This window comes from Furipterus horrens, unplaced genomic scaffold (genome assembly GCF_987537825.1).
Source record: "Furipterus horrens unplaced genomic scaffold, mFurHor1.1.pri manual_scaffold_3, whole genome shotgun sequence".
Lineage (NCBI taxonomy): Eukaryota > Metazoa > Chordata > Mammalia > Chiroptera > Furipteridae > Furipterus > Furipterus horrens.
This window is the reverse complement of record NW_028327173.1, coordinates 142,594,930-142,621,005: the sequence shown is the minus strand read 5'-3', so window position 1 is coordinate 142,621,005 and position 26,076 is coordinate 142,594,930. Positions and strand designations below refer to the sequence as shown.

General features: G+C 35.0%; 1 protein-coding gene across 1 annotated transcript in view; it reads left to right on the top strand.

Annotated features, from left to right (window-relative positions):
* DPH6 (diphthamine biosynthesis 6) overlaps positions 1 to 22,418 on the top strand; it is a 142,101-nt gene extending 119,683 nt beyond the window's left edge. The window contains exons 7-9 of the mRNA XM_090271946.1: positions 12,147 to 12,241; positions 18,485 to 18,572; positions 21,183 to 22,418. Coding sequence (XP_090128072.1) covers positions 12,147 to 12,241; positions 18,485 to 18,572; positions 21,183 to 21,236 — 237 coding nt within the window. The 3' untranslated portion in view covers positions 21,237 to 22,418. The remainder of the gene's footprint in view (positions 1 to 12,146; positions 12,242 to 18,484; positions 18,573 to 21,182) is intronic.
* The last annotated feature ends 3,658 nt before the right edge of the window (positions 22,419 to 26,076 follow it).

The window sequence follows — 26,076 nt, the reverse complement described above, 5'->3', positions numbered from 1 at the left end:
TCAGTTTTTCTGTCCTTTCCCAGATCAACCATTCTTATGTGTTTTATGTAAATCTTCAAAAACATTTTTGCATAGGTGAACATATATACATGTGTTTATCCATTTTTACCTAAGTTGGAATTTAATATACACATTATTTACCATCTTTCATTTTAATGCATACAAATTCAGTTCGTTTCCACAACATCATTGTGTTGTAGTACCTGAATAATATATTGAAACTTTTCTTATTTATGGACTTTATTCTCTACTGATATCTTTTATGCCTTTTGTTATTACAAAAGTGCTAGAAGAACATTATTATACCTCCGTTTTGGGGCATGAATGAGTTTTTTTCTCTAGGATAAGATGCTAGAATGGAAATGCTGGTTCAGAGGGTATCTGTTTTTAATTTTAATAGATATCGAAGATACACATTTTCAGCTTTGATGGAATAATTTGCATTAGACAGGCCCTCTCAATATAAACAACTAGAAAAGTTTTATGAAATTAAAACAAAAATAATACTGGAAGACATTAACAAATTATAAAAACTGAGATAATTTGAATTACCAAAATTTCAGAGAGAATGAAATCCTTGAACATTATCTTCCTTTCCCTCACAGCACTTTCTAATTAAAAAATAATAATACAGGGATGCCAAGAAGTTGAGGAGAAAACTCCAGGTGAGAAACTGAGTATCACTTTTGACAGCTTAATAGTGGAGACAAAAATCAAAATTCAGGACAAACCAGAGTGGAGTGGACCTGGTTAACTCTCCAAGTTTTCAGTTGGACTCTCGAATGGGCTATACCTTAAGAATAAAGGCAAACTGGAAATATTCTGGTCCTTGAAAATACTTATATCCAACTTTGGATCATGTCTGTCCTAGACAGAATTAAAGAAATCTGGTCCTACTCTTACTGTTTATTTCTCTCTTGAGAAAGATAAGGTGGTTCAGAGCCTCAGATTATCTCTAAAATATTTCATATACAATTTTCAGCAGGCAATCAAAAATTACCAAGCATATCAGACCTAATGAGATCACTGAAACTGAGAGAAAACCACACAATGAAACAGTCTCAGAGGATGTTTATGTAATCCAATGATCAGATTTAAATTTTAAAATGGCATTGGTTGGGAGTATGAACTATTTTAGGGGCAATTTGGAATTTAAAAGAATTAAATAGATTCTAGGACTTAAAAATACAATACCTGAAATTAAGAATACAATACAGTACATGGATTTACCAGTAGATTGGATACAGTTGCATAGACAATTAAAGAACCAGAAGATAGGGTGATATAAAACATTCAGACTGAAGCTCGGAGAATATAGGATGGATTATAGAGAAAAGATTGTAAAAAAATGGAAGAGAGATAGGTTTATCATACGTATAGTTGGAGTTGCAGGAGTGGAGGAGAGTGAGAAAGGAATGGAAGCAATGATTGAAGAAACGTTTCTATAGAACCTGGCGATGCTTATTTTTGCTAATTTTGACAAGTATCTTCTCAGAATTGTAATAATTTCTTTAAAGGATATGGATGAATAATAATGGATAATTTAAATTTTGAACATAACTTTTTTTCTGATAGTTAACAGGAAATTATGCAAAGCAGTCTGTCTTTTTCTCTGGTATCTTCATAGTCTAATCTGCATGTCCATGAGCCCTCTGTAAAATGAGTACCTAACAAATTTTTACAGTTAGCAATTCGTTTCTCACCTCTTTCATAACAGTTATCTGATACAACCTAGATATTAATTCAGACTACCCCAGGTTTTTGCCCTCTTCTTTCTTCCTTTCATTTTTGCATATACTCATAAAGGAGATGCAATCAATTGCCTGATATACCAAGAAAACAGTGACTCTTAATATAAAAGTAAATGAATCATCAAACACTATCTTCTTTCTGCAATTAGAGGGTACTTTTTTCAACTTATCTTGAATTCTATCTGCTGCCTTACTGCCTCAGACAAATCAGATTTTAAGGAATGCCTATATCTCCTTATCTTTATGAAAATGGTATTGCCTCATTAAGTGAGATAAAGATCAGACACATAATTGCTTTCCAATTTGTTGACACAGTTCTGTCAAATAGGCAAGGAATCAGAAAACAGACAACCTGTGGACAAGTAGGGGCGGGAGAGAAGAGGTTTGGTAGAGGAGCCCATTTTGTTCACCTGCCTCAAATCCCCAGCCACCTCTCTCTCTCGTACACACCTTTTGTAATGGGGGTCAGCATGACTTTTTAATATCATAAGTCATTTTAGCTAATATATTAACCCTTTAATATATTTTATCTGAGTTACTATTTTTAGTTAAGAGAACATTTTCATATATAATGATTTTCCTCGCAGAAATGAATATTTAATTGAGAGAATTACAGAGGCTGATGGCAGGGGTGGTGAAGAGAAGTTAATACCTTTAGGCAAGGATTTTTTTCCATAGTTCCTTCAGACCCCATGGGTCAGATGCGTGTTACCTCTGTACCCAGGAGCCCAAGTGTAAATACTGACTCTACTGCTCACCTGAAATGTTGATCTGGTTAGTTTCCCATGTATAAAATAAACATAACAACGAAATGATACATAAGGTGCCTAGCTCAGTATCTGGCACATTCTAAGTGTTCAATAAATGTTAGCAACCTTTACTATTATTAGTAAAATTTGCTATTACTGAAGAATAATTCTGAAACTTTTAAGTTTTGCAAAATACATTAAAAAAATTGGTAGATAACATAATTGGAGTAATATTTAAAACTCTCAAGGAATTGTTAACTGGTATATATTAAGATGTAACATAGCAATCCTATAAGAAAAATGACAAAGAACCACTATACAAAAAAGAATGTCTCAAAACCTAATGTGGATATAAAGGGATGCTCAAACTAATTCAATAATCAGAGAAATACAAATTAAAGCAACAGTGAGATGTTACTTTGTACTAGTTTAGCACAAATGAGGAAGCTGGATAATGATAATTGTTGACAGCTGGGGATTTATAGCACGCTCCCCCCCCCCGCCGCCGCCCCCCCCCCCGTCTAAGAGTATAGATTGATACTACCATTGTGGAAGGCAATATTGAAATACCTAGATAAAATATCCATATCTTCCTTACAGTAGTAATTCTATCAGTCCATAACAGGGCGTTAGTGAGAATTGTCTTGGCCGGGTTATTTTTAATGGGATATTGAAGGCAATATAGATGTCTATTCCTGGGAGGGCCAATAGTTAAAATGTAGTAGGTGCCCGTCATGAAGGACAAGTCTGCAGTTAGAAAAATATATTCAGTGTGCATATAACAGCGAAATGCTGAATGAATAAAATCAACATTGTAATAAATTAAAATACTAATACATTTGCAAAGGCATAGACAGAAGATATACATTAAATACTTATAAATGTTTATCTGTGATAAAGAAAAATAGGAATAAGGAATAGAGATAAATAGCAGATTAAAAAATATTAAAATATCTGTCCATTGCTGAAAATTTGAAATATAATAAAATGTAGGGAAGCAAATTTTTTTTAAAAACATAGTTCTTCTGCTCCATGGTGCACACTACTAACATGTTGCTATATTCCGTAATGGAGTATTTCAAGTTCACAGAATTAAATATTTGTACGTATATTATTTACATAATTAGGTTGAACTACACATACAATTTGTCTCTTTTTTTTTTCCTCTAAGGTTATGCCATAGTTATTTTTCTATATAACTAAGTCTACTTTGAAAATGTATTAATTAATGGTTGTATAAATTTCATCATAGTCTTATTCTACACAGGAATATATCATGGCAAATTTAACAAATTATTTCTTGATGGAAATATTTGTTACTTATAAATATTCTAAATGTTACTTATTTTAAAATTATTATAATATGCTTATATGATTATCATCTTTCCTAATTAGGTATGTTTCTGATTATTATTTTCTTTAGATAATTTCCTGGGAATGTTATTTCTGGGTCAAAAAAATACAACTTAAAGCTTGGTACATTTTAAATTAACTATGGAATAATTGTAGCCATTGCTTCTTAAACTTCTGCAGGTTCCTAAAATTATCATCTGATAAATGAAAAATGGATTCTTTTTATCTTTTGTGTTTTTCCCCCCCTTTGATTATTTTCACATTGTTCAAAAAGGGAGATTAATTTTAATTAAAAAGTTGCATCAAATTTTAAAGGTTTAAAACTGTTTCTTTAAATGTTTGAGCGTTCCTATTTCTGTGAAGTTTTACAATGTTTTTCAAAATTCGTACTCTAGTTCTTCAAATTTTGGTGCAGAAATAAGTCTTTCCTTCCTCCCATTAAACCATTGGACTTTCATTTCTTAAAGTTGATATGTCTCTAAATTAGGTGTTTGATCCCCGCCCCCCATTTTAGCCATATCCACCGACTTCCCACTCTAGAATGTGCAGATGGAGCTGCCTGTGCTCCCTTTGCCTCCATCACATTGCGTACTCTTTCCCTCCTTCCATCTTCCCATGTGGTTATTCTGGAATTCCAGTTAGGGCAGCAGTCAGTGTTTACATTACCGTAACTATGAAAACCCAATTCACAGCTGAGTTACATAATAAACTCCGGTAATAAACCTTTCCCGTATATTTTATTTTTTCCTTTGAACCAATAATTGCCTTCTTTTCTCCGTTTATCTCATATTCTGTGTAATTCTCATTAATTCAATGCTATAGTTTTCTCTCCCTGTAGAAGCCTTTTCCAGGGCTTTCTGATCTGGTGTACTCTGGTCCAGTTTCCATCTATGCCAATAACAGGGCTGCCATCCTAGCATCTCACCAGAGTTGTAGAGGTCCCTTTACCTTCTTTCTGTGTTGGAGCCCTTGTTTCCTGGATCCTGGATCCTTTCCTTTCTTTGCTTATTCTTATATTTGTAAAGCATATTCTCTAGAGATTTTTAAAGAAAGGATCCATGGGAGATAAATTTTAGAGACACTGTGCATATCTATAAATGTCTATGTTTTTATCACATTTGATTGGTTCTTTAGCTGGTCATAGAATTCCATTTTGAATATTTTCCTTCTGGATACTGATAGTACTGTTTTACTTCCTGACAGATTGGTATGCTGTTGAGAAGCCCAAAGTCATTCTCATTCCTGACTGTTCATGTGTGACCTTAATCATTTCTTTCTCCATCTCCTCTCTGAGAGTATGTAAGCTATTTCTTTTGCCCCTAGAATTGTAAAATCTTTTGTGCCATGACTTGGATGTGTGTGATGTATGTGTTTTTATCCATTGTGCTGGGATAGGAAGAATTTTCAGTTTGAAAATTTTAGTTCTGCAAAGTTTTCTTGAATTAATTCACTCGCATTTATCTCCCCTCCATTTTCCTTTAATTTCTCGCTTTTTTCTCCTAATTTTTATCTAATTCATTTTTGCCCTTTCTGGGAGAATTTCTTAATTTTACCTTCAGACCTTTTAAGCGAGTTTTCCTATCATTTTTTTAATTTCTAAAAACTCAGTTTGTGTTCTAATTTTTTTAATCTATAGTATTCTATCTGTATTATAATGCAATATCTTTTTTTTTCCTTTTAGTTTTCTTCTCCCCTGCATAGTCTGTTTTTTACATTGTTTGGTATCGTCTCTAGCTTTCATTTTAGAGATTTTTTTCGCTAATCTTTGTTGTTCTGCTCATATTTAAGCATAGGACCTAACATTTTTACATTAGGCACAAGGTGTGTGGATGGGGCTTTTTGACCTTGAGTTTCACTGTAGGGAGGTAAAGCTAGGTTATTTAACTTGAGCTGGTTAGATTCCCCAAAACAAGGATTCCCTAGTCTTGTGTTGAAATGAAGGCATGTTGCATTCTTTTTTCTCAGAGTTGAGCAGGGAAAATGGGTAGACTTCTTACGATCTTCTGTGCATACATTAACTGAACCCTTCTATTTTTGTTATAGTGTAGTTCCTCTGCCTTCAGCTGTGTCTCGTTTTTCTCAGGCCAGTTCTTCTGCAGAAAATAAATCTCCAGTGTTATGCCAGGTGGAAGGGAGGCAGCTGCCAGTCAAAAGGGAAGGGACTTAGGGATCTCTCTGCTTGTTAAACAGACTGCCAATCAATCCTTCTTATTTTGGTGCCTTTTCATTTTCCCTTCACTTCTAGAGGTACCTGGTGTCACCGATTCCTCACCCTGTTGTTTTAGAGGAAGATGTTATTCTGCTGTGTTAATTGGGTCGGTCCTCTGCATTCTCCACGGTTGGCCTAGGACTCAGTGTGCCTTGTTCTGCTAAATAGATCAATTCTGTCACTTTCTTTTGTTCTCCATCTTTCTGAGTTAATGCCTTTTCATGACAGACTTCCCAGTAGGGTTTTAGACGCGAATGGGGGTAAATACATGGATTCAGGACACCATCTTTACCAGCAGCAGCTACTTTTTAATCAAGAGGTTTCTTAATCTAGCCTTGACTGGTGTGGCTTAGTTGGTTGGGTGTCGTTCCGCAAAGTGAAAGGTCGCTGGTTCAGTTCCTGGTCAGGGCACATGCCTGGGTTGTGGGTTCAGTCCCCAGTCGGCAATGAATCGATGTTTCTCTCCCTCTTTCTCCATTCCCCAAACTCTAAAAATAAATATTTTTTTAAAAAGACATTTCTTAATCTAAGTAAAAATTATCTTGTTAGTTGAAAGAGTGAAACCATATTATATTTTTAAAAAGCAGTTTAGTTGCTTTTTCAGGCCTGTTTTCATAGAATTAGGAGATCTGACAGCTAGCCTGAGTCAGTGGTACGCAGGTGTGTATTAACTACTTAAGGAGTATACCACTTAGTAAGAGCTAAACCAGGATGAGTGTAATGCAGATTTCAAGCTTAAAGCTTTGTTTCCAGCTCTGTTCTACCTGAGTTAACTTTTCTTCCTTACGGTTTGACGAAAGTACGATTTGCAGTCCCATGGACCTGGCACTTAAAAAGCAGAAGAGAATGAGAATATCATCAAAGTTCATTTGATATTATGGGTGAGAGAGACAGGATTTTAAGCCTTGTTCCCCTAGAGCCAATTTATGGAAAGGAGCACTTTAACTGACCTTGAGAGTCAATAGGAGGCAGAACATCTTTGACAGAATATTTTGAATTTTGAACATAACTGGGTTGGAAGGATATATGAAATTTTATAGTTGAGATATCCAATAACTATTATAAAATGTACTCCAAGAAAAGTAAAAAAAATATGTGCCATAGAATTTCAAAGAAAAATATCCCATGTTGCTGAGAGAATGCGCAGTAATTTTAGAGATAAATTGACAGCCATACTTGACTTAAAAGATGGATATGATTTTTAACTGGCCGGATTGTTTGTAATATATTTTGAGAACTGGAAGAGGAAGCTGAAAAAGGAGGTTGAAGCCAAATGGTGAAAGATTTTGACTAGTGAAGGGATGATTTAATTACCTAAAGAATCAAGAAGAGCAGGTCTTGGAGTAAAATTCTTAAAGATGTACTTTATGGAACTTGACCTGCAGTAGTGTCCATTGATTGTTGCTGTTCCGGAGAAGTAGTGGCGGTCCTCCGTAACTAGCGCTGTCCCAATATATATGTCTTTGAACATATCCCTCATATTTTCCTGAGTGTGTGTTGTAGATGAACTCTTAATTGCCAGTGTCTTGTGGTACTATTGAATTGAATGATATATTGGCAAGGACTCCTTATGTACCTAGTTCTATGATAATTGCTATAAAGAGTACAAAATAAGTCAAAGATTTGGAATTTTTTATGGAATGTAGAGTCTGGCAACTGGGGGGAAGGTGCAAAAGGGCCACAGGACCTGGGGTAGCGAACGGCGATGTCACAGAAAGGTTAGCGCTTAAACTGGTTTGAAGGATTGGGTGAAATTTACCTGCGGGATGGCAACAAAGTGAATCCATATGGATGAAGATACCTTGGCAAGAAGACATGCAGGAACAATGAGGAACTTGGTTTAAAAGAAATGAAGAGCTGGTGTTGGAAAAGTAATAAGAAACAGGTAAGGTGGGGATTTAGGACCCAATCATAATGGGCCTCTGGAGGTGGGCCAGGCAATTTTAGGTAAGAAATAACAAGATATAGAAGGCTTATCAGCAGGGATTTATATTATTAAAATATATCTCAGCATATTTAGTCTGGCTGCAGTATTCATGGATTTGGGAAAATAAATTAGAAAGAAAAATGAGTGTAAAATGCTGTCATAGGAAACAGATGTGAGGGCTTAGAGTATGAAGTTACTGATAGTAGGAATAGAGAACACAGCTGTAAGAGAGATTTTGATGAAAGGATGAAAAAGAAATTAGCACGAAATTGTCAGAAGCTGGGAAAGAATCAAAGATTAGTCCATGCATAATGACTGAGATTAGAAGCACATATTTGCAGAGGAGAACAGATAAGCTTGGTTTTAAACATACTAAGTTTTAAATGATAATATAAACGTAAGGCATATGTTTTTAAACTATGAGATTGGAGCACATTTGAAAGACTCAAGGTTTGTTATCTATCATCATTCTGTAGAGAGTTGGGACATGACTTTAAATTCTGCTTTTGTTTAGTTCTAAACTACATAACCTTTGCAAATAAATCTAGTTCTTCTCTCTGAAAAGGGGAAAAATAAAATTAGTAGCTATTTTCATATTTATTATGGCTGGACAGTACATTAGACTTTTCTATGAAGTAGTTTGTCATTTCCACTTTACAGATCAGAAACCTAAGGCTCAGATAGTTTACAGCCTAAGATCACACTGCTCGAAAGTGGCAGAGCCAGGATTTTAACTGACTGCCTGTCTCCAAAACTGCTGCTTTTAACGAGTTACGTAGTGCTGCTTTCACTGTGCCGCACCACGGTGTGTACCTTCCCTGTTTTTACAAATAATCTGTGTGTTTATGAAGTGCTTACTAAGTGCCATATTCTGGGCTAAGTGCTTTTTTTAAGCATTATTTTACTTAATCATCTAACAAACCTGTGACATTGCTATAATTAATGTTCACATTTTATAGATGAGGAATCACTTAGAAGGTAAGTTACTTTTCCTAAGTCACATATCTGGGAAGTAGAAGAACTGGAATTTACTATTTAAATCTGATTTCAGAGCCTATATGATTTTTTATTACTAAAAGTCATTTTGAGAATCATTTTCTCAACTTTAAGGTGTAAAGCAAATAGTCTTTAATTAGCAGTGATAGTGTTAGTATCAGCAGCAGCAGAATAGCATAAAGGTGATGCTTATAGAGTACATGAACTATTCGAGGGAGTAAACTGAGGGAGAAGAATGTCTCATAGAGAGAACTATGAGGGATACTTATAATTTAGGAGCAGTAGGAGGGAACGGAGTCAGAGAAGCATAACAATAGTCTAGAAAATTTAGTATCGTGGAAGCCTGAGGAAAGTAATTGTAAAGATTTGAGACATCAGTGGTATCACTTGCCACATGATCTTTGAAAAGAATGAGGTCATTGGCCCCTCCCAGCGAACTGCTACTTTTGCTGAGATACTGGTAGACTGAACCACCATCCATCCAGCTGGGAATTTCCTTTTATTTATTTATTTTTTAAGCTTTTCTCACTTTTCTATTCAAGAAATCATTATTTCAACTTCCTAAAAATCTCTCTCAATATATCTGCCCTCTCCTCTCCATTCTCACTACTACTTCCCCAGTTCAGGAAATCTTCATCTCCTGTCTGGATTTCTCCAGCATCTACTCAGTTCTTTCCGCTTCTTAACTTATTCCCCAACCATCCCTTTCTCCGTTGTGCAGACAATGTTTCTAAAAGACAAATGCAATTAGGTCAGTTTTCTTCTTAAAACCTAACCATGGGTTCTCACTGACCTTAGGATAATGACTTAGCATGGCTTATGACGCCCCGTAAGATCTGTTTTCTTTCTAGGTTTCAGGCTCATCACTATTACTCCTCCAGTTATGCTCCACCTCTGCTAAACTCATTTCAATTTTTAGTACCCATCATGTCCCCTGGGACTTAAAACACACTTCCACCTGCAACAGTTATTCCTTCTCTCCCATCTTCTCTCTCCCTCCCTCACTCCTTTTACCCTTTCCTAGTTCCTCATCCTTCAGATTGCAACTGAAGTTTTACTCACTTTGAAAAGTTTTTTGAGTCCCTTCTAGTTAGATCTCCTTCTGTACACTCCACAGCATCTCATGCATCTGTCAAAGCTATCACTACCCTTTACTGTAATTGTTTAACTTTCTGTCTCTACCTCCAGATAGTAGACTATTCTATGCATCATTTATGCCTGCTCCTGTTGTTATTGTCAGCACTTAAAACAATGCCAAACCTACAATAGATATTCAATAAATACCTCCTGAATGAGTGCTGTGAATGAATAAATGCAGCAGCATGAAATTATTTTCTGTGTTGAGCCTATCATTTATAAAATGAAATTGAGGTGGATTTTATGAACCTCATAGTTTTCTCTAGGTGGTGGGGGCAGAATGAGGATGAAGTGCAATTTCATTTGTTTTTGTTTTTTGTTTTTCAATTGTAAAATGACTAATGGATAAATGAGGCTGGTTTAAAATGAGATAAGCCTTGATTTAATTATAAAGTCTCACAGTTATGGTTATTACAGTCTTTTAAAGGGATAAACAATTAAACAAGGAAATCATGATGCCCTTAACCTTTTCAGTTCAATCATTAGTAGCATTCAAATGGGGTTATTATGAATAGCAATATTTATCTATGTAAGTAACTGTATCAGGAAAAAAATAAGACCACATGAATAAATTTCTTTTCATTTACTAGGAATTTACTTTTTACATGTTCAGACTCCCAGACATTCTTATAAGCCATGAAATGACCCAAGTCATCCACATCTGTTCAAAATGTTTTTAAAAAGCTTATCTTAACAGTAGTTACATTGGAAACTAATATTCCTGTTATCTGCTCCCATAAGAACCAACTGCCATAATTCTACCTTGCTGATTCTGTGCTTCATGACCCAACATGGTGAAAATTTATTTACTTTGCTCTTGTGAGTGCTTTTACAAAAGTTTTCCTTCCCTCACTTTTCTTACTGCATGGCTTTACAGTGTCATTCATATTACTTCTTAGAGGGAACAGTAGAATTCTCATAGGTCCATGCTTTAAATTCCTAAAGGCACATAGGCAGTAGCTGAAATGTAATGGATTTAGAATGGTAGCACAATCACAAAAATAACCAAATACATAAATGCATAAGTATGCGGGTAAAACTGAAGACTTGGGCCACAGTCCCAGCACCGGCAGTAACAGAGAACCTCAGTGGAGTGAGTCACTTTTCCTTTGGGCTACCTGGACTTCGGGCCAGGGGAGGATATCACCAGGGAAAGGTATGAAACAGATGGAATCGAAGTGATAAAGCCTCAACACGGGAGCAGTAAGTGTCTGACACAGCTAATGAGTGCTCCCAAACACGAATTCCAGCTACATATCCACCAAATAGATGATTTTATTGTCAGTATCAGAATCACTTAAATAATATATCTTATATTTAATGCAAATCACAGGGTTTTTGTTTCTTTGCTCGTTTGTTTGTGTTTTCCTTTGAAGTTTAATGAGGAGACATTATAAGCTATCCCAGCCTTTCTTGGTGTTAGATCTTCCTAAAACTGCACACAAGAACTTCACTAGTTCTCAATACCCTTGGAACTTTACTACTAATAATAACCCTAAGCATAATAACCATGTTTGTCACTTCTTTTGTTCACAGCTATAGGAAAAGGCCTTAGATTCCTTTTCTGTGTCTCTGAAAAATGCTCTAAACACAACATATTGCTTTTCCTTCAGTCAAAGGGCAGGAAGAAAGCACAGTTGGGCTGCATATATTCTCATTTACTACATAATGACTTAGTACCTGTCCTTCTCAGCCTCCCTTTCAATCTAAAGCTAGTGTATCCCTAAAATTTATAGGATTTTTTAAGTTTTTCATTACACATAAAAATGTTGGTTGCTTACATTTTTTGTAAGGGTTTGGGATTATTAAAAATCCTATGCTTTATGATAACAGTTTTTACATGGCTTCAAATGCATGTTTAAGGCAGAAATATAAAGTTATTTTCTTGTAGCTTGAAAATCTATTTTACAATTAAACTTTTTCACATGGATATTTTTAGGATAAAATAATATGTTAATTGAGCATTGATTGTCACTCTCTAATTTCAGGCTTACTGCTTTTTTTTTTCTTCTTTTTATTTTCAGCTTTCTAAGAAATATGGAGTCCATGTTTGTGGAGAAGGTGGAGAATATGAAACGTTCACTTTGGATTGCCCTCTATTTAAGAAAAAAATAATTGTGTAAGATATCATTTCAGCATTTTCTTTCCTTAAATTTAAGTGATGGAAGCGACTTAACATTATGCTTGAGGCAACTTTTGTTGGGAGAAATAGAACATGTCCTCTAAGTTCACAAACACTCAATTTGTTTAATACCAGGAAAGTCGTCTGAATACCTAAATCAATACCTGACAAGATGAGGCCTTCATAGAGGGCTATAAACTTTTTAGACACCACACTTTGTTTACTTGCTGATTACGGCCTGCAGTAAAACTGGTACCTACACACTGACACTTTTATCCTTTCATGAAGTGTGAATTGCCTGCATTATTTATCCTTCATTACAGCTATATTTGATAAACTGCCACATCAGTAGCCTGTGGGTCCCATTAGCTCCATCCTCTTTCTCCTTTTTCTTGGCTTTTACAACATAGAATAGTAACACTAAACATGTCTCTTCAGTTATCTGGGGTTATTTTTGCAAATAAACTTTGTTTTTAAGTGAATTCAGTTTATGGTGAGTTGTATGATTTCTTTGCCATAAATTGTTAAAATTAGTGTAACAAAAAACAGAAACTTTTTCCACTTTGCTACATTATTATCCATACTCTAATTTATGTCACTTTTCTCATATGTTGAGGGCATTTTATCTTCTTTTCCTAAGTTTTTCTGCTTCTTGGAAAAGACTGTTAGAATTATGCTTGATTTCAGAAACCTCATCTAGTGAAGGATTGGAATTCTGTATTGAATGAACAACTTTAATATTTTCAACACTAAGAGGTGACTTCTTTGTACATAATAATGAGGGGAGGAGTGATCTAAGAAAATTATGGCGACTAGGTGAAATTTCTAAAAAATGTATTTATCTCATGAAACATGGCTAAGACATTTGTATTAGCATATGCTATTAGCATATGCAATATTCACTCACTCTTCCTTCTTTCATTTTCTTCTAACTTCTTCATTAATAATCATCAACATAATTATTTGGCAAATATTTATCAAGTACCTATTACGTCCAAAGCTTTCTTCTGGGCACCATTGACATTCAAACAGTTCCTGCCTCCAAAGAGTAGAAGGAAGACATATCTGTACCTATTATGATACAAGATGGTAAAGGGAAGAATCATCTGAATAAGTTCATAGATGGAAAGATATTTCTCAGGCTGTAATGATCATAAAACAACTCATGAATGAACTGTGCACAAAGTGTTATTTCTATGAAATAATATTCTTTGGTTATTCAAGAAAAGCGTTTGCATGCTAGGATAGAATTACAAATATAATTGGAAACTTGCAATATATTTACCTATTAATATTGGACTAACCAAATTAGGAAAAAAAATGATAGAAAATAATGCCAAAGAATAATGCTTTTCTCATTTACTTGACAAGTTGAGACCCTAGAGCATCCAGAAGTCTTTGTGGCCAACCTAGAATTATAAGACGTGTGCTTTTCTTCACTACTTTACCAGAAGGTCTGTTTATCGTAGTACTTGAGACCTGAAAAATGCGTATTGTTCACCTCCTTTTGTAGACAAGAAAACCTAAGCCTGACACAATGGTGTGAGTCATGCTATTGAGGAGAAGGATGGCAGGTGAGGTGTATTAAAGGCCTCTAGCGCCAAAATGAGCTGTTCAGTTCAGCAGAATGATCAGTTACTGAGGCAACTTATGTGGGTGGGACTGTGTAAGATGCCACCCTGCTCTGTAGGAGTTCTTCCTGGAGGAGCAGTCAGGCACGTCAGCAGTGCGTGGTCAGTGCTGCCATACAGCCGCATACCCAAGGACGCCAGCACTAGCACTGTCTTTTCGTTCTTACTCACTTCAGTGGATTCTAGTGCTTCAGTGTCATCTTTGCTTTTTTCTCCACAGGCTCAGCCTCACCTCAGCTTCATTACTGTCTCACTTGATTCCCTTTCCCTAGATTCCCTTCCCATTTTTCCCACTTTGCTAAATCCAGCCACTTTTAAAGGCTGCCGTTGCCCCAGTGCTTGTTCTCACACCTTAACTCTCACAGCACACAATTGGCACTAACAACTGTTTGTTAAATATTTTTGAATTAACTTGACGTTTATTGTTGTTTGTTTTTAGATAGCCCATTTCACTTACTTTTATGTATTTCCTATTTTAGGCAATAGCTAAGGGGTTAGGTTGGGACATCCTAGTTTAAAAACAAAAAGGATGCCACCTACTATATACAAAACCTTTGCTCCTCTTTAAAATAGAAAATGTCATTATCATACTTGCTGGTAAATGTGGTGATGTGACTGAATATGCATTGCACACTCTAAAACTATATGTAAATCAATATTTTCTTTAGAGATAATTTTCCATACAATTAAAAGATTTAAGTTCAGTCCCTGTAACTATTTGTTCACAGTTGACCATTAATAATACTGGATCCTGTAACTCAGAATTTACTTTTGGGATGAATTTTAACAAATTTTTCTGTTATATATGATGTAATATAGTTAGCATACAATGAATTGATTATTAGAATTCCATTTCAAATGTCTGATTCAAATTTTTTATAAAAAGGGGAAGATCACCTATAAAAAAAGAAAAAATAAACTTTTACATGCAAAAGTGATTTATTTATAATTAGGGATTATTTTAAAACATAGATTGACTCTTTTTAATAATGAAGAAATTTAGAGAAATTATGTGGTTCTGTCAGTTTATTCTGAGATACAATTTTCCCCAAATTCCAATTAATGTTTTTATAATCTTATAGAAAAGACTGGTATAGCAGTCTTTGGAAGTAATATTTTTTTATTATAACTAGAACATTTTATAAATTCACTTTTCATATCAATTGCTATGTGATTACTCACCTGTGGATACAGATTTTTAGATGAGAAAATGATCTTTTTTTCTGAAGAGCCTTGCTGCAAAGAATTATAGCTTAGCCTTTAAGAGAAGTGGACAATCATAGGTCCTCAAATAAATAACCTTTCCTGTTACTTCATACTTTAAATTTATATGTAGCATATTAGAAGTAAGAACTAAAATCCTAATGTTGTGTTAATAAAAATGGTAATTTTTTTCTGTGTTAATGAACACAAGGTTGTTGTGTCAGTATTTGATACAGCTATATATTTCCATTTGAGTTATCAGTATTACTATGTTACTGCTACAAAGTTGCTACATATGAGATGGATGGATAGAAGGATGGATGGAAACATGGGAAAGAAGGAAGGACTAAATTCTATATTAAAACACAGTGCACTCATTTCTCCCACCTATTCTTATTTTCTACCCTTTTAATACATACCAGCACAGAGCATATGTGGCATTTAGCAGTGAGAATTCATCAGGTACTTTCCTTACTGCTTTCTCACATCTATTCTTTATCACCTGGGAATTTACTTAAATTGACACACTTTTTCTTATATTTAAATTTTTAGACCTATGAAACTTTTTTTTTTTATGCTAGACATGCTGTATGGTATTATGTTATATATGTGTGGATGTATACATGTACATGTTATACATGCAGTGTATATATAGGAAACTGTATGTATTTATGTGAAGATAAATAATTGAAAAACCAGTGTGGGTTTGTGTTCATTTCAATAGATAGTATGCAAATGTGAAAATACTTAACAAACTTACTATACATTTATTGGTTTACTTAGCAAAGGTCTAATAAATACCAGGCAATGCACTCTGTATGAGCCAGTGAAAGAGATGGCGTGAGGGGAGCAGGTTAACAAAATGAACAATCCTTGGTCTCTCTCTAAGAAGGGAGACAAGTACATAAAGGCATAATTATAATATAGTGGAGGTGTTGTGAAAGGGCTGTAAATACGTTACCAAAGCACGTCAAGGAGAAAACTGGCACTCTCTGAGGCTGCCAGGGAAAGGCTTCACAGCAATGACATTGGAGATGTCTGTGAGGGTGTGAGTCCACAGGAATATCTGTGTGCAGTTGTCTTTTTAGAGAAGAGGAAGGAATCAAGACCATGGCAGAGTCTCAAGTGATAATATCAGTTTGTTTGTTTGTTTGTGTTGAAGTGAGGGGTAGAGCCTGACCTCACACCTTAGGAGCACGGCATCAGAGAAGAGATGCTTAGACCTGACTCAGCTTCCCTTTTGAAATTTTAGCTAAGAGTGGGCCTAACACATCAGTGAAAGAGACCATAGGCCAGATCTGGGCTTCAGAGAAGCCTTGGTTGTAGAAGAGGTAGTGAGCACACTTGTTACTTCTACTAATAGGGAAAGGAGGAGGAAGGTAGCCAACTAGAAATCATTTTTGTTGTGGCATTATTGGTATTAATTTTCAGGGTTACTCTGAGGGTATCCTAGCAGATTCTGCTCTTAAGTTTCAGGGAAATACATGAAGCAGACAGAAACCAGAGGTCCTTGAAAGTTGGGTTTCAGATGATAGTTTATGAAAGAGAAAAGAGAGATAGTGGTATTATTCTGTTTGAAGATTTTTTTAAAGGGTCTATTTGAGAGCTCAACTCTCCCAGTTGACTCTGGCTTTGTATCATGAGTGGAGTGATGTTAGTTAATTAGAGATTATGGATTTAATAGAATTCATTAAAGTTATATTCTTCTTTGTTTAGTGCTCAGAATGTTATATATTTTCTGTGGATAATGATCTTGATTCAGAGTGGAGCAGTTACATCAATTAAGTGAGCTATTTACTATCAATCCTCTGTTTCTAGTGAGGATAGAAGAGGCCTGAAACCCTTTCTACTGACATAGCATTAGTTGAATTAATTATAGTTTCGGTGCACTCCATTATCAAGGATATCAAAACTAAGCTGCCCAGATTAGGAATAATTAAGGCTTAGAGTCAGTTTCCAAGGCTGGGATCAGGAACAGAGAGATTGGAATTTAAGAGTGAGGTCGTACACAGGAATTGGAATTTGAATCTAATTGATGAGCCAAGATGGGACCAGGACAGGCAACTCTGTAGTAAACAGAGAAACAGCAAAACTAGGGCTAAGAAATCAAGAGGAGTCAAGTCAGAAGAGCTGGTGGTAGAAAGCAAGGGGCCTTCTCTTTATTTTCCCTTTCTCCTCCTGCACATTATACCTGGAGGCAACTTTCGGTTGATGTAGCCTGTGAAGGCAAGTTATATCTTTCTATTAGCATTCTGACTCTTTAATGACTCTATTTTGATTATATTATCAGTTACTTTCCTTTTAATGTCATAGAAGCCCTTTTTATATTTTCCTAAGCACTAACAAAATGCATATTTGTGCTGAACATTTATTAATGGTAGTTGACTTTTTTTTATTGCCATAAAACATTTTTTTCTCTATCTCTGATCTATTAAGAGGAAAATAAATAGATTTTGCCCATGAAAAGTTAGTATTTTGGAGTCAAATATTTGGAGGGTTCTATTGGCACTAAAAAACTTTTATTTCATAAGTTGATTCAAAAAAATATCTTACATTAGTGGCAAAGAGTCAAAGTAGCAATTTATTTTGCTGTACTACAGTGGGTAAAAAGCTAACTATTAGTTAATATAAATAATGGAACTAGTGCCCAAGGCATTTAAGAAACAGGAGGAATTTCTATTTTTAAATTTCAGTTGAAATGCAAAACACTGTTGCTTTCTTAATAAACAATAGGAAATAATTAGTTATTAAAACTTCACACATAATCTTAGTTATTCATATGTGCTTTACAGGGTATCTTTGATAGAAGTTGGGTTAATTTGCATGTATCCATATGGTACCAGCAAGAAGTTCATACCATTTTACCTGAATGTGGTAATTACTATGTCAGGCAATCAATTTTAATAGCAATGATATAGCAGTGTGAAGAGTTCACCTAGAGCTTAAAACCATCACCAGTACTGCTTTTTGTGAAGAATAATTGAGATTTTGTGTGAAACACTGAATGAATTACCTCTTGTAAATGAAAAGAATAGTGGAGATAAAGCACTATTGTTTAATGGTTAGCCCATACCAAGCAAATTTTTTAAAATGAAATTGAATAGGAGTTTTAAGTCTCAGAATTGTTCAGAGCTTTGAGTGAACCTGAAAGTTGAACTGTGTCTCCTCACAAAAATGAAAGGGTCTTTTTTTTTTACTTTCTTTTGAAAGTTTAGTATCCTTGATCTTTCTCCCAATTAAATACCAGATTATTAAAAATAGGTGTTAATTACTAAGTATTGTATACTAGTGGAAATAAGTACAAAATGAGAAAGTGAGGATTTTTTGGTCTCTTCTAGTCATAGCAGTAGTGATTTGACACAATTTATGTAGTAAATAAATGCATTATAAAATTTTTGTGTTCCAGAGATTCATCAGAAGTAGTCATACATTCAGCTGATGCATTTGCACCTGTGGCTTACCTACGCTTTTTAGAATTGCATTTGGAGGACAAGGCAAGTAAAACTAAGATTCACAGTGATTTCAAGAGACAATTGAGATATGTGCATTGGCTCTGCATATGTAATAATATTGGGTTGACCAGAACATTCATTTGATTTTTTTCGTAAGATGGCAGTAGTAGCATTTAGTTGTTTTTAACTTCATTCAAAACAGTTTTGTTAAATTGTATTGTGACAGCTGTCATATTGGCATGCACTTAAAAAAAATCAAAATCGGTGAATTTTTGTGTAGCCACCTTAATGTTGAAGATGGAAGAAAATACGCAACGATTTTGACATATTATGTCTTATTATTTCAAGAAAGGTAAAAGTACAACTGAAATGCTTGTATAGTGTTTGGAGATGGTGCTGTGACTGATTGAACCTGTCAGAAATGGTTTGCAAAGTTTCTTGCTGAAGCTATCTCACAGAATGATGCTCCATGGTCAGGTTGACTGGTTGAGGTTGCTAGCGATCAAATCCAGACATTAATTGAGAACGATCAATGTTATACCACTCAGGAGAAAACCAACATACTCAAAATATCCAGATTAATAAAGTTATTGCTGAAAATGAAAATTTTTTATTTTATGGAAAAAATCATATGGACTTTTTGGCCAACCCAGTGTAACAACAGATAAAAGGGTTAAAAAATGATTTTCTCATTAGTGATTTTTTTTTCAGCTCCTAGGTCAATAACTAAGAATTTTGCAGATGTTTATAGTTTTCACAGCTCTATATGATACAGAAGATATTACATTTCTGAAGCATTTGTATTTCAGTTGAAAAGGGAATCATACCCGGCCTGTCCAGAAGGTATCTAGCCATGAAATATGAAAAATAGAGACATTTATTGAAGAAAATACAAGAAACATGGTACATAGGACAATGATGCCTCGGTCCTTCACAGTAGGCACCTTGGGACCTCACACAGGTCTCACAGTTGCCATCAGTTGTCCCATCATATTTTTCTGAATCTCATCAACAGTCTGAAATCTCTTCCCTTTCAAAGGTGATTTTAGTTTGGGAAAGCCAGAAGTCACTGGGTGCCAAATCTCAGGGCCGGAGGGGCTAACTAAGTTACCTGGGTGATTTGATGTTTCCCCAAAAAAGTGCACGAGACGTGATGCATGAGTGGGTGCATTGTCGTGATGAAGATGCCAATGACCAGTTACCGGTAGCTGTGGCCTTCTGAGTCAACCAGCTAGTTTCCACAGAAGAATGTCAAGCTTAACGCAAAATTTGATGCAGCTTCATTGCTCTACCCACTCAGTCATTTTGAATGCAAGGGCCACACAGTCACATGCTCACTCAACAACATGTACTGCCCCCATTGACTAGTACCATGAAGTTGTCATTATTGACACAAGTGCATTCCAGCCCACTCTCCTTGGCTGCCAGGTTGCATCAATGTCATGCAAACTCTTCTCATTATATTAACAGTGACTGGACTCTTTCTGGACAGACCTTGTATATACATCAAGGAGAAGACAAAACAGTATATAACCAAATATTAAATTACCTAGTAAAATAAAAATTAGATAGTTCTCCATAAGCCTTAGGGAAAAGGTTTGAGGGTGAATTGGATTTTTATTATGCGAAGTTTAAGAGAGAAGAAAAGGAGAAATAAAAGCTTTCCAAAAATATCAGAGGGAACAGAAGTACAAGTACAAGATGGAAGGTGAGACAACAGCGTGGTAAAGATACAGCAGAATGTAACTGTATTGTGGAATAGGTAAAGACCTTCATTAATCCCTTTCATTAAAAGGTCTGCTCCTTGAGTCCTGGCCACATGGCTCCGTTGGTTGGAGTGTCATTCTGTAATCAGGTCACTGGTTGGATTTCCAGTCAGAGCACATGACCAGATTGCAGGCTTGATCCCCAGTTGGGGCTCATGCAGGAGGCAGCAGATCTACCTTTCTCTCTCACATAGATGTTTTTCCCTCTCTCTTTCCCCTCCCCTCATTCTCTCAAATGAGAATAAAATAAACATTTAAGGAAAAAAAAAGGTCTACTCCTTGAGATCTAAAGGATTGGAAAAAGCCTTTTGCATCTTTAGCATTCTATCACCAAGTCTTGAGACATGCCCACAATTGTATATGTGATAGGGAATCTGAAGAATCAAGAGGGTTAATGAGGATTGGCAAAGGGAAGGAAAAACTGATAGCCCCAGAAATCTTAGCATGAGAGAGTTTCCAAAAATAGAGAATAGTTATTGCTCTCATTGCTCCAAAAAAAATTAAACAGGATTGAAAATAGATCATTGAATTGGGCTGGAAGATGACTGTTGTTGACCTTTTACCAAAAAACTGGTAACCCTTAAGAGGGTGAAGCTATACTATCCAAACATCCTTCAAAGCCACTGAAAGGAACCCCTTACTTCTGCATCTCTGCTACTTTTGCTGCCATGTGCTCACACAGAAAACCAAAACCACTGAATTCTTGCTTAAACATCTTGACCATTACATGTTCTGCTCTACGTATGGCTCGTTATTCATCTTATTTTGGCATTTCATTGGATTTTACAGTCCGTTTTCCTTCTTGCAGAAAAAAATGTTACTTCTTTATTGTGGAATATTTACTGACACTGAATAAATATGGTGCATTTCCATTTTTTTCTTTCAGGTGTCTCCAGTGCCTGACAACTACAGAACATCAAATTATATACATAATTCTTAGGAAGCATTTTTAAACATTGTTTACTAAGCTGCCATGTTTATATGAAAAAATTACATAGCATTTTCTCAATTATTATGTCTAGCTATTTCTCATTACATTTTTATCATCAGAAAAAGTAAATAGAACTGTTGATTAATTGGTGAAATGTGAATGGCTTGTTCATTATATTGTCAGGTTATTCAGGATTCACTCTGACTTTGGTGAACACATCCCCATTCCTGTCCTCTATGTGATATGTGTTGTTTTTGGTTGTTTTTTTTTTACTTTGGCTGCATATACAACCCTCACTTCCGTGACTTTTTTTTTGCTTTTATCACACTGATTTATCTTCCTCTTTGTCTCTTTCCTGCTCTCACCTCTGCCAATAATACCATGGTGCAGAGCCATTTGAAAATGAGGATGAAAAGGCAATCAATCCATTGAGCTAATCAGGTTTATTCTATTGGGTATCACCCAAGTGCTCTATCATTTTGTTTCCAGTATAGTCATTGTTTCAACATTATTGGACGATTAGGAAGACTATCATTAACTAATGTTGGTTATTTTATAACTGGTTTTTAAAAAGCAATTTTTAGGCAACTTTTTAAAAAGTAGACTTTATTTTTTAGAGCAGTTTTGGGTTCACAACAAAATTGAGCAGAATATATAGTTCCCTACCCCCACACAAAACCATAATCAACATCCCCTGAGTGGTACATTTGTTACAACTGATGAACCTACATTGTCAAATCATAATCACCCAAAACTCATAGTTTGCATTATGATTTTCTCTTTGTGTTTGTTGTACATTGGACAGATGCAAAATGACATGTATCCATCATTATGTATTGTACAGAATACTTTCACTGACAGAAAAATTCTCCATGTTCCACCTATTTATTGCTTACCCCTGCCCCAACTTCTGGCAACCATTGATCTTTTTCTTGTCTCCACAGTTTTACCTTTTCCAGAATATCTTATAGTTGGGATAATATAGTATGTGGCACTTTAGGTTGGCTTTTTTCACTTAGTAATGTGCATTTAAGGTTCCTCCATGTCTTTTTGTGAGTTCTTGAGTGTTGAATATATTCCATTGTCTGGATGTACCACAGCTTATCCATTCACCTACTGAAGGACATCTTGGTTGCTTCCAAGATTTTACAATTAAGAATGAAGCTGCTTTGGCGCACATTCTCCTGGCTGAAGGTGCACCCTACTCTGCAGACTCATGAATAAACGCCTTGCTTTGCTGCTCAAAAAAGAAAAAGAATGAAGCTGCTTTAAAACATCCAGGTGCAAGTTTTTGTGTGAATCTAAGTTTTTATTAACTCTTTTAGGGTAAATACCAAGGAGCACAATTGCTGGATTATATAGTAAGAATGTTTAGTTTTACAGGAAACCACTAACTGCCTTCCAAAGTGGCTGTACCATTTTGCATTTTCACCTGAAATGAATGAGAATTCCTGTTGCTCTACATCCTCACCAGCATTCTGTGCTGTCAGCATTTTGTTTTGCTATTTTAATAGGTATGTAGTGGTATCTTGTTGTTTTCATTGCATTTCCCGGATCACATACGATGTATGGCATTTTTTCATATGCTTATTTGCAAGCTCTCTTATCTTTGGTGAAGTGTCTGTGCAGCTCATTTGCCTATTTTTTAATTGAATTCTTTGTTTTCTTACTGAGTTTTAAGAGGTTTTTTCTGTACATTTCAGAACATTGTGTTTTATCAGCAAATATGTTCTCCGGTCTGTGGCTTGTCTTCTCATTATCTTGGCAGAGTCTTTCACAGAGAAGTTTTTAATTTTAATGAAGTCCAGCTTATCAGTTATTTCTTTCATGGATCATGCCTTTGGTGTTGTTTCTACAATATCATTGCCAAACCCAAGGTCATCTAAATTTTCTTTTGCGTTATCTTTTAGGCATTTCATAGTTTTGTTTTGACACTTGGGTCTATGATCCATTTTGAGTTAATTTTTATAAAGGGACATAAGGGCTGTGTCTAGATTCTCTTTTTAAAGATAATGGATGTCTAGCCATTCTAGCACCATTTATTGAAAAAACTATCTTTTCCCCATTATACTGCACTGCTTCTTTGTCAAAGATCAGTTGGCTAAATTTGTGTGGACCTATCTCAGGATTTTCTATTTTGCTCCATCGATCTTTTAGTCTGTTTTTTCACCAGTACCATGACGTCTTGATTACTGTAGTTTTGTACTATGTCTTGAATTCGGGTAATGTCAGTGTTCTTACTTTGTTCTTCTCCTTCAATACTTTATTGACTATTTTAGATCGTTTACCTTTCCGTGTAAACATTAGAGTCACATTGTATATGTCCACAAAGTAAATTGCCATGATTTTGATTGGGATTACATTAAATCTGTAGATCAAGTTGAAAAGAATAACATTTTTAGTCTTCTTACCCATAATCATGGAATAGCTCTCCATTTATTCGGTTCTTGATTTCTTTCATCAGAGTTTTGCTTAAACATTTTTTATCTTCATTGTTATACCTTTATACATTAAATGTCACGTTCTTTGGGACTTTTGTTTGTTTCTTTTTCCTTTTCTGTGTGTTTTTGTTTTTGTTTTGTTTTTTTGCAAATACAAGCTTTGTGGGGGTATTCTTACTGTGGATCCAGAGGAAATTAGTAAGAGTTCCTTTCCCAGAAATTCCATTTCATCGCAATGTTCCAAGTAAAACTGCCCAAGTCCGTAGCTTTACTCCTTATCCAACCCAGATAGTAGGAAAAGGGATTCTGTAGGAAAAAAATAAAGTATAATTAACAAAAGATGAATAAATGAAAGGGCAAAAATGGCAGATACTGTTCCACATGTTCTATCAAAATCACATTGTCATTTCAAACTCATATAAACAAATTAACACTCTACCCCAAATAATAGTGAGACCTCAAATGTAGTATCTTGAATACCAATCTGAAAAATCTACTCCCTAAATTTCTTTAGTTTTCATTCACTCTGTAACACAATCTAGCTTGACCCCAATTACTGTGATGAACTGCTCTTGGTCTTTTTTTCAGTCCTCACAATCCTTAATTTTTCCTTGATACTGTTGGTCACCATCTCTTTGAAAATTCCCCCTATAATTGTTATATATCATTTTATTATTCTGACATAACTTCTCTCTCAAGATTTCTTTTATATCCTTCAGTAGCTTCCCTTCTTTTTATCTTCAACATGTATATATGCCTCAAGTTCTTTTTTGGCCCCCTTCTTTTTCAGTATTTTCTTTTTCTGAGATTTTGTCTTTTCCAAAAAGTTTACTTTTCATTTCTGTGCTGATGGCTCTCCAATCAGTCTCTTTATGATCATTCTACAGATAGCTACTTTTTTCCTTAGCTCAATTCTTATTTCTGACTAGCTGTTGGGCCTGACTGCCTATATCAAGCTCATATGTACAAACCTTGAACTCGTTTTCCCCTCTGAGTTTACTTTTCCCATTTTCGTTATTTAATACTACTGTTTTCCCCCTAAAAACTTGGGCACAGAATATTGGCATCATCTCTCACAAATATCTCTCCTCTGACATGAACATTCAGTTGGTACTGGTCCTTTATTTCTTAGCTCTAGTCTGCCTCTTACACTGTGTCATCACCATGTCCATCTCTCAAGTTAAAGTTGTGTCTTGACCAAACTTTTCAGCAAGATAGAACTTCTTAAAGCGGATTCCGTGCTTTCATTTTCCCTATATTGATTTTTCTTTCTAGTTTTTGCTTCTGCATAAAAATTCAAACAGAGCTATACTGTTTGCTAAATAAAGAAGATGTTTAGCCCTGAATTGAGGACACCTGACACATTGCCATTTATCTTTTTTCAGTCTTGCTCCCAGGACTCCCCCACATGCATCCTTTTCTCCAGTAATATAGAATCATGGGATACTCTCTTACAACTCCTTCTGCTTCTCTCCTTCCTTGCCTCAACTGATTCGTTCTTCTGTTTCTTCCATTTTTTACCTGTTTACATCCTGCCCATGATGCAGGGTTGAATTCAAATACTCCTTTGTTCTTGTGACAAATAACTTTATCAGCTCTATGTTATAGTTGTGTAAGGACTTAATATATCTACTAGGTTATAAACTTCTTGAACACTCATCTTTTTATATCTTCATATCCTCTGTAATAGTTCTGCAATAAGAATTTTTTAATTTAACTGATTATTTTCATCCTTCATTATTTTCTTCCTACAGAATTTTATACATGTACTTCCATTTTATGTTGCATACCATTTAATGAAAGTCATTTCCTTCTTTGTTTTTCTTTTATCTTATAGTTAGAGAATAATGCCCCGAGCACACTGAAATGTAAAATACAACCTTTAGAAAGGTTTTTCATGTAAATTAATCACTAAGATTTTCACTTTATATATGATGACCCTTAAACTTTCCTACTGAATAATTAATCTATTTAAATTTTTCCTTAAGTTAACATCTTAAATTATTTATGTGAGTGTATCAGGTATATCAACTAAACATGGGATCCCAAACAAAATAATGGAAAATGGAAAGCTCCAGGTTAAAAATGGGGACATATATTAAAATTTCTTTTGGGGCCCTGAGTATTGCTCATGGCAAACTTGATGCTAAAATATGCCATACATCACTACAATGACAGGCTTGAGAAAATGAAAAATACAAAACTTTACATAAATCAGCCAAAAGATCATACTAAAATGCCTAACCTTTATAGAAGAATCAAGACTGACTTTTAACTATTCAGAAGATTTTCTTCCTTATGTAGTAGTTGTTTCAGATTTTTGGAACATCTTTACAGGAAATTATATTTCCAATTAATTGTTGGCAAAGCCATTGCATTTATAAAGAGATAAGGTTCACAGAAATTTA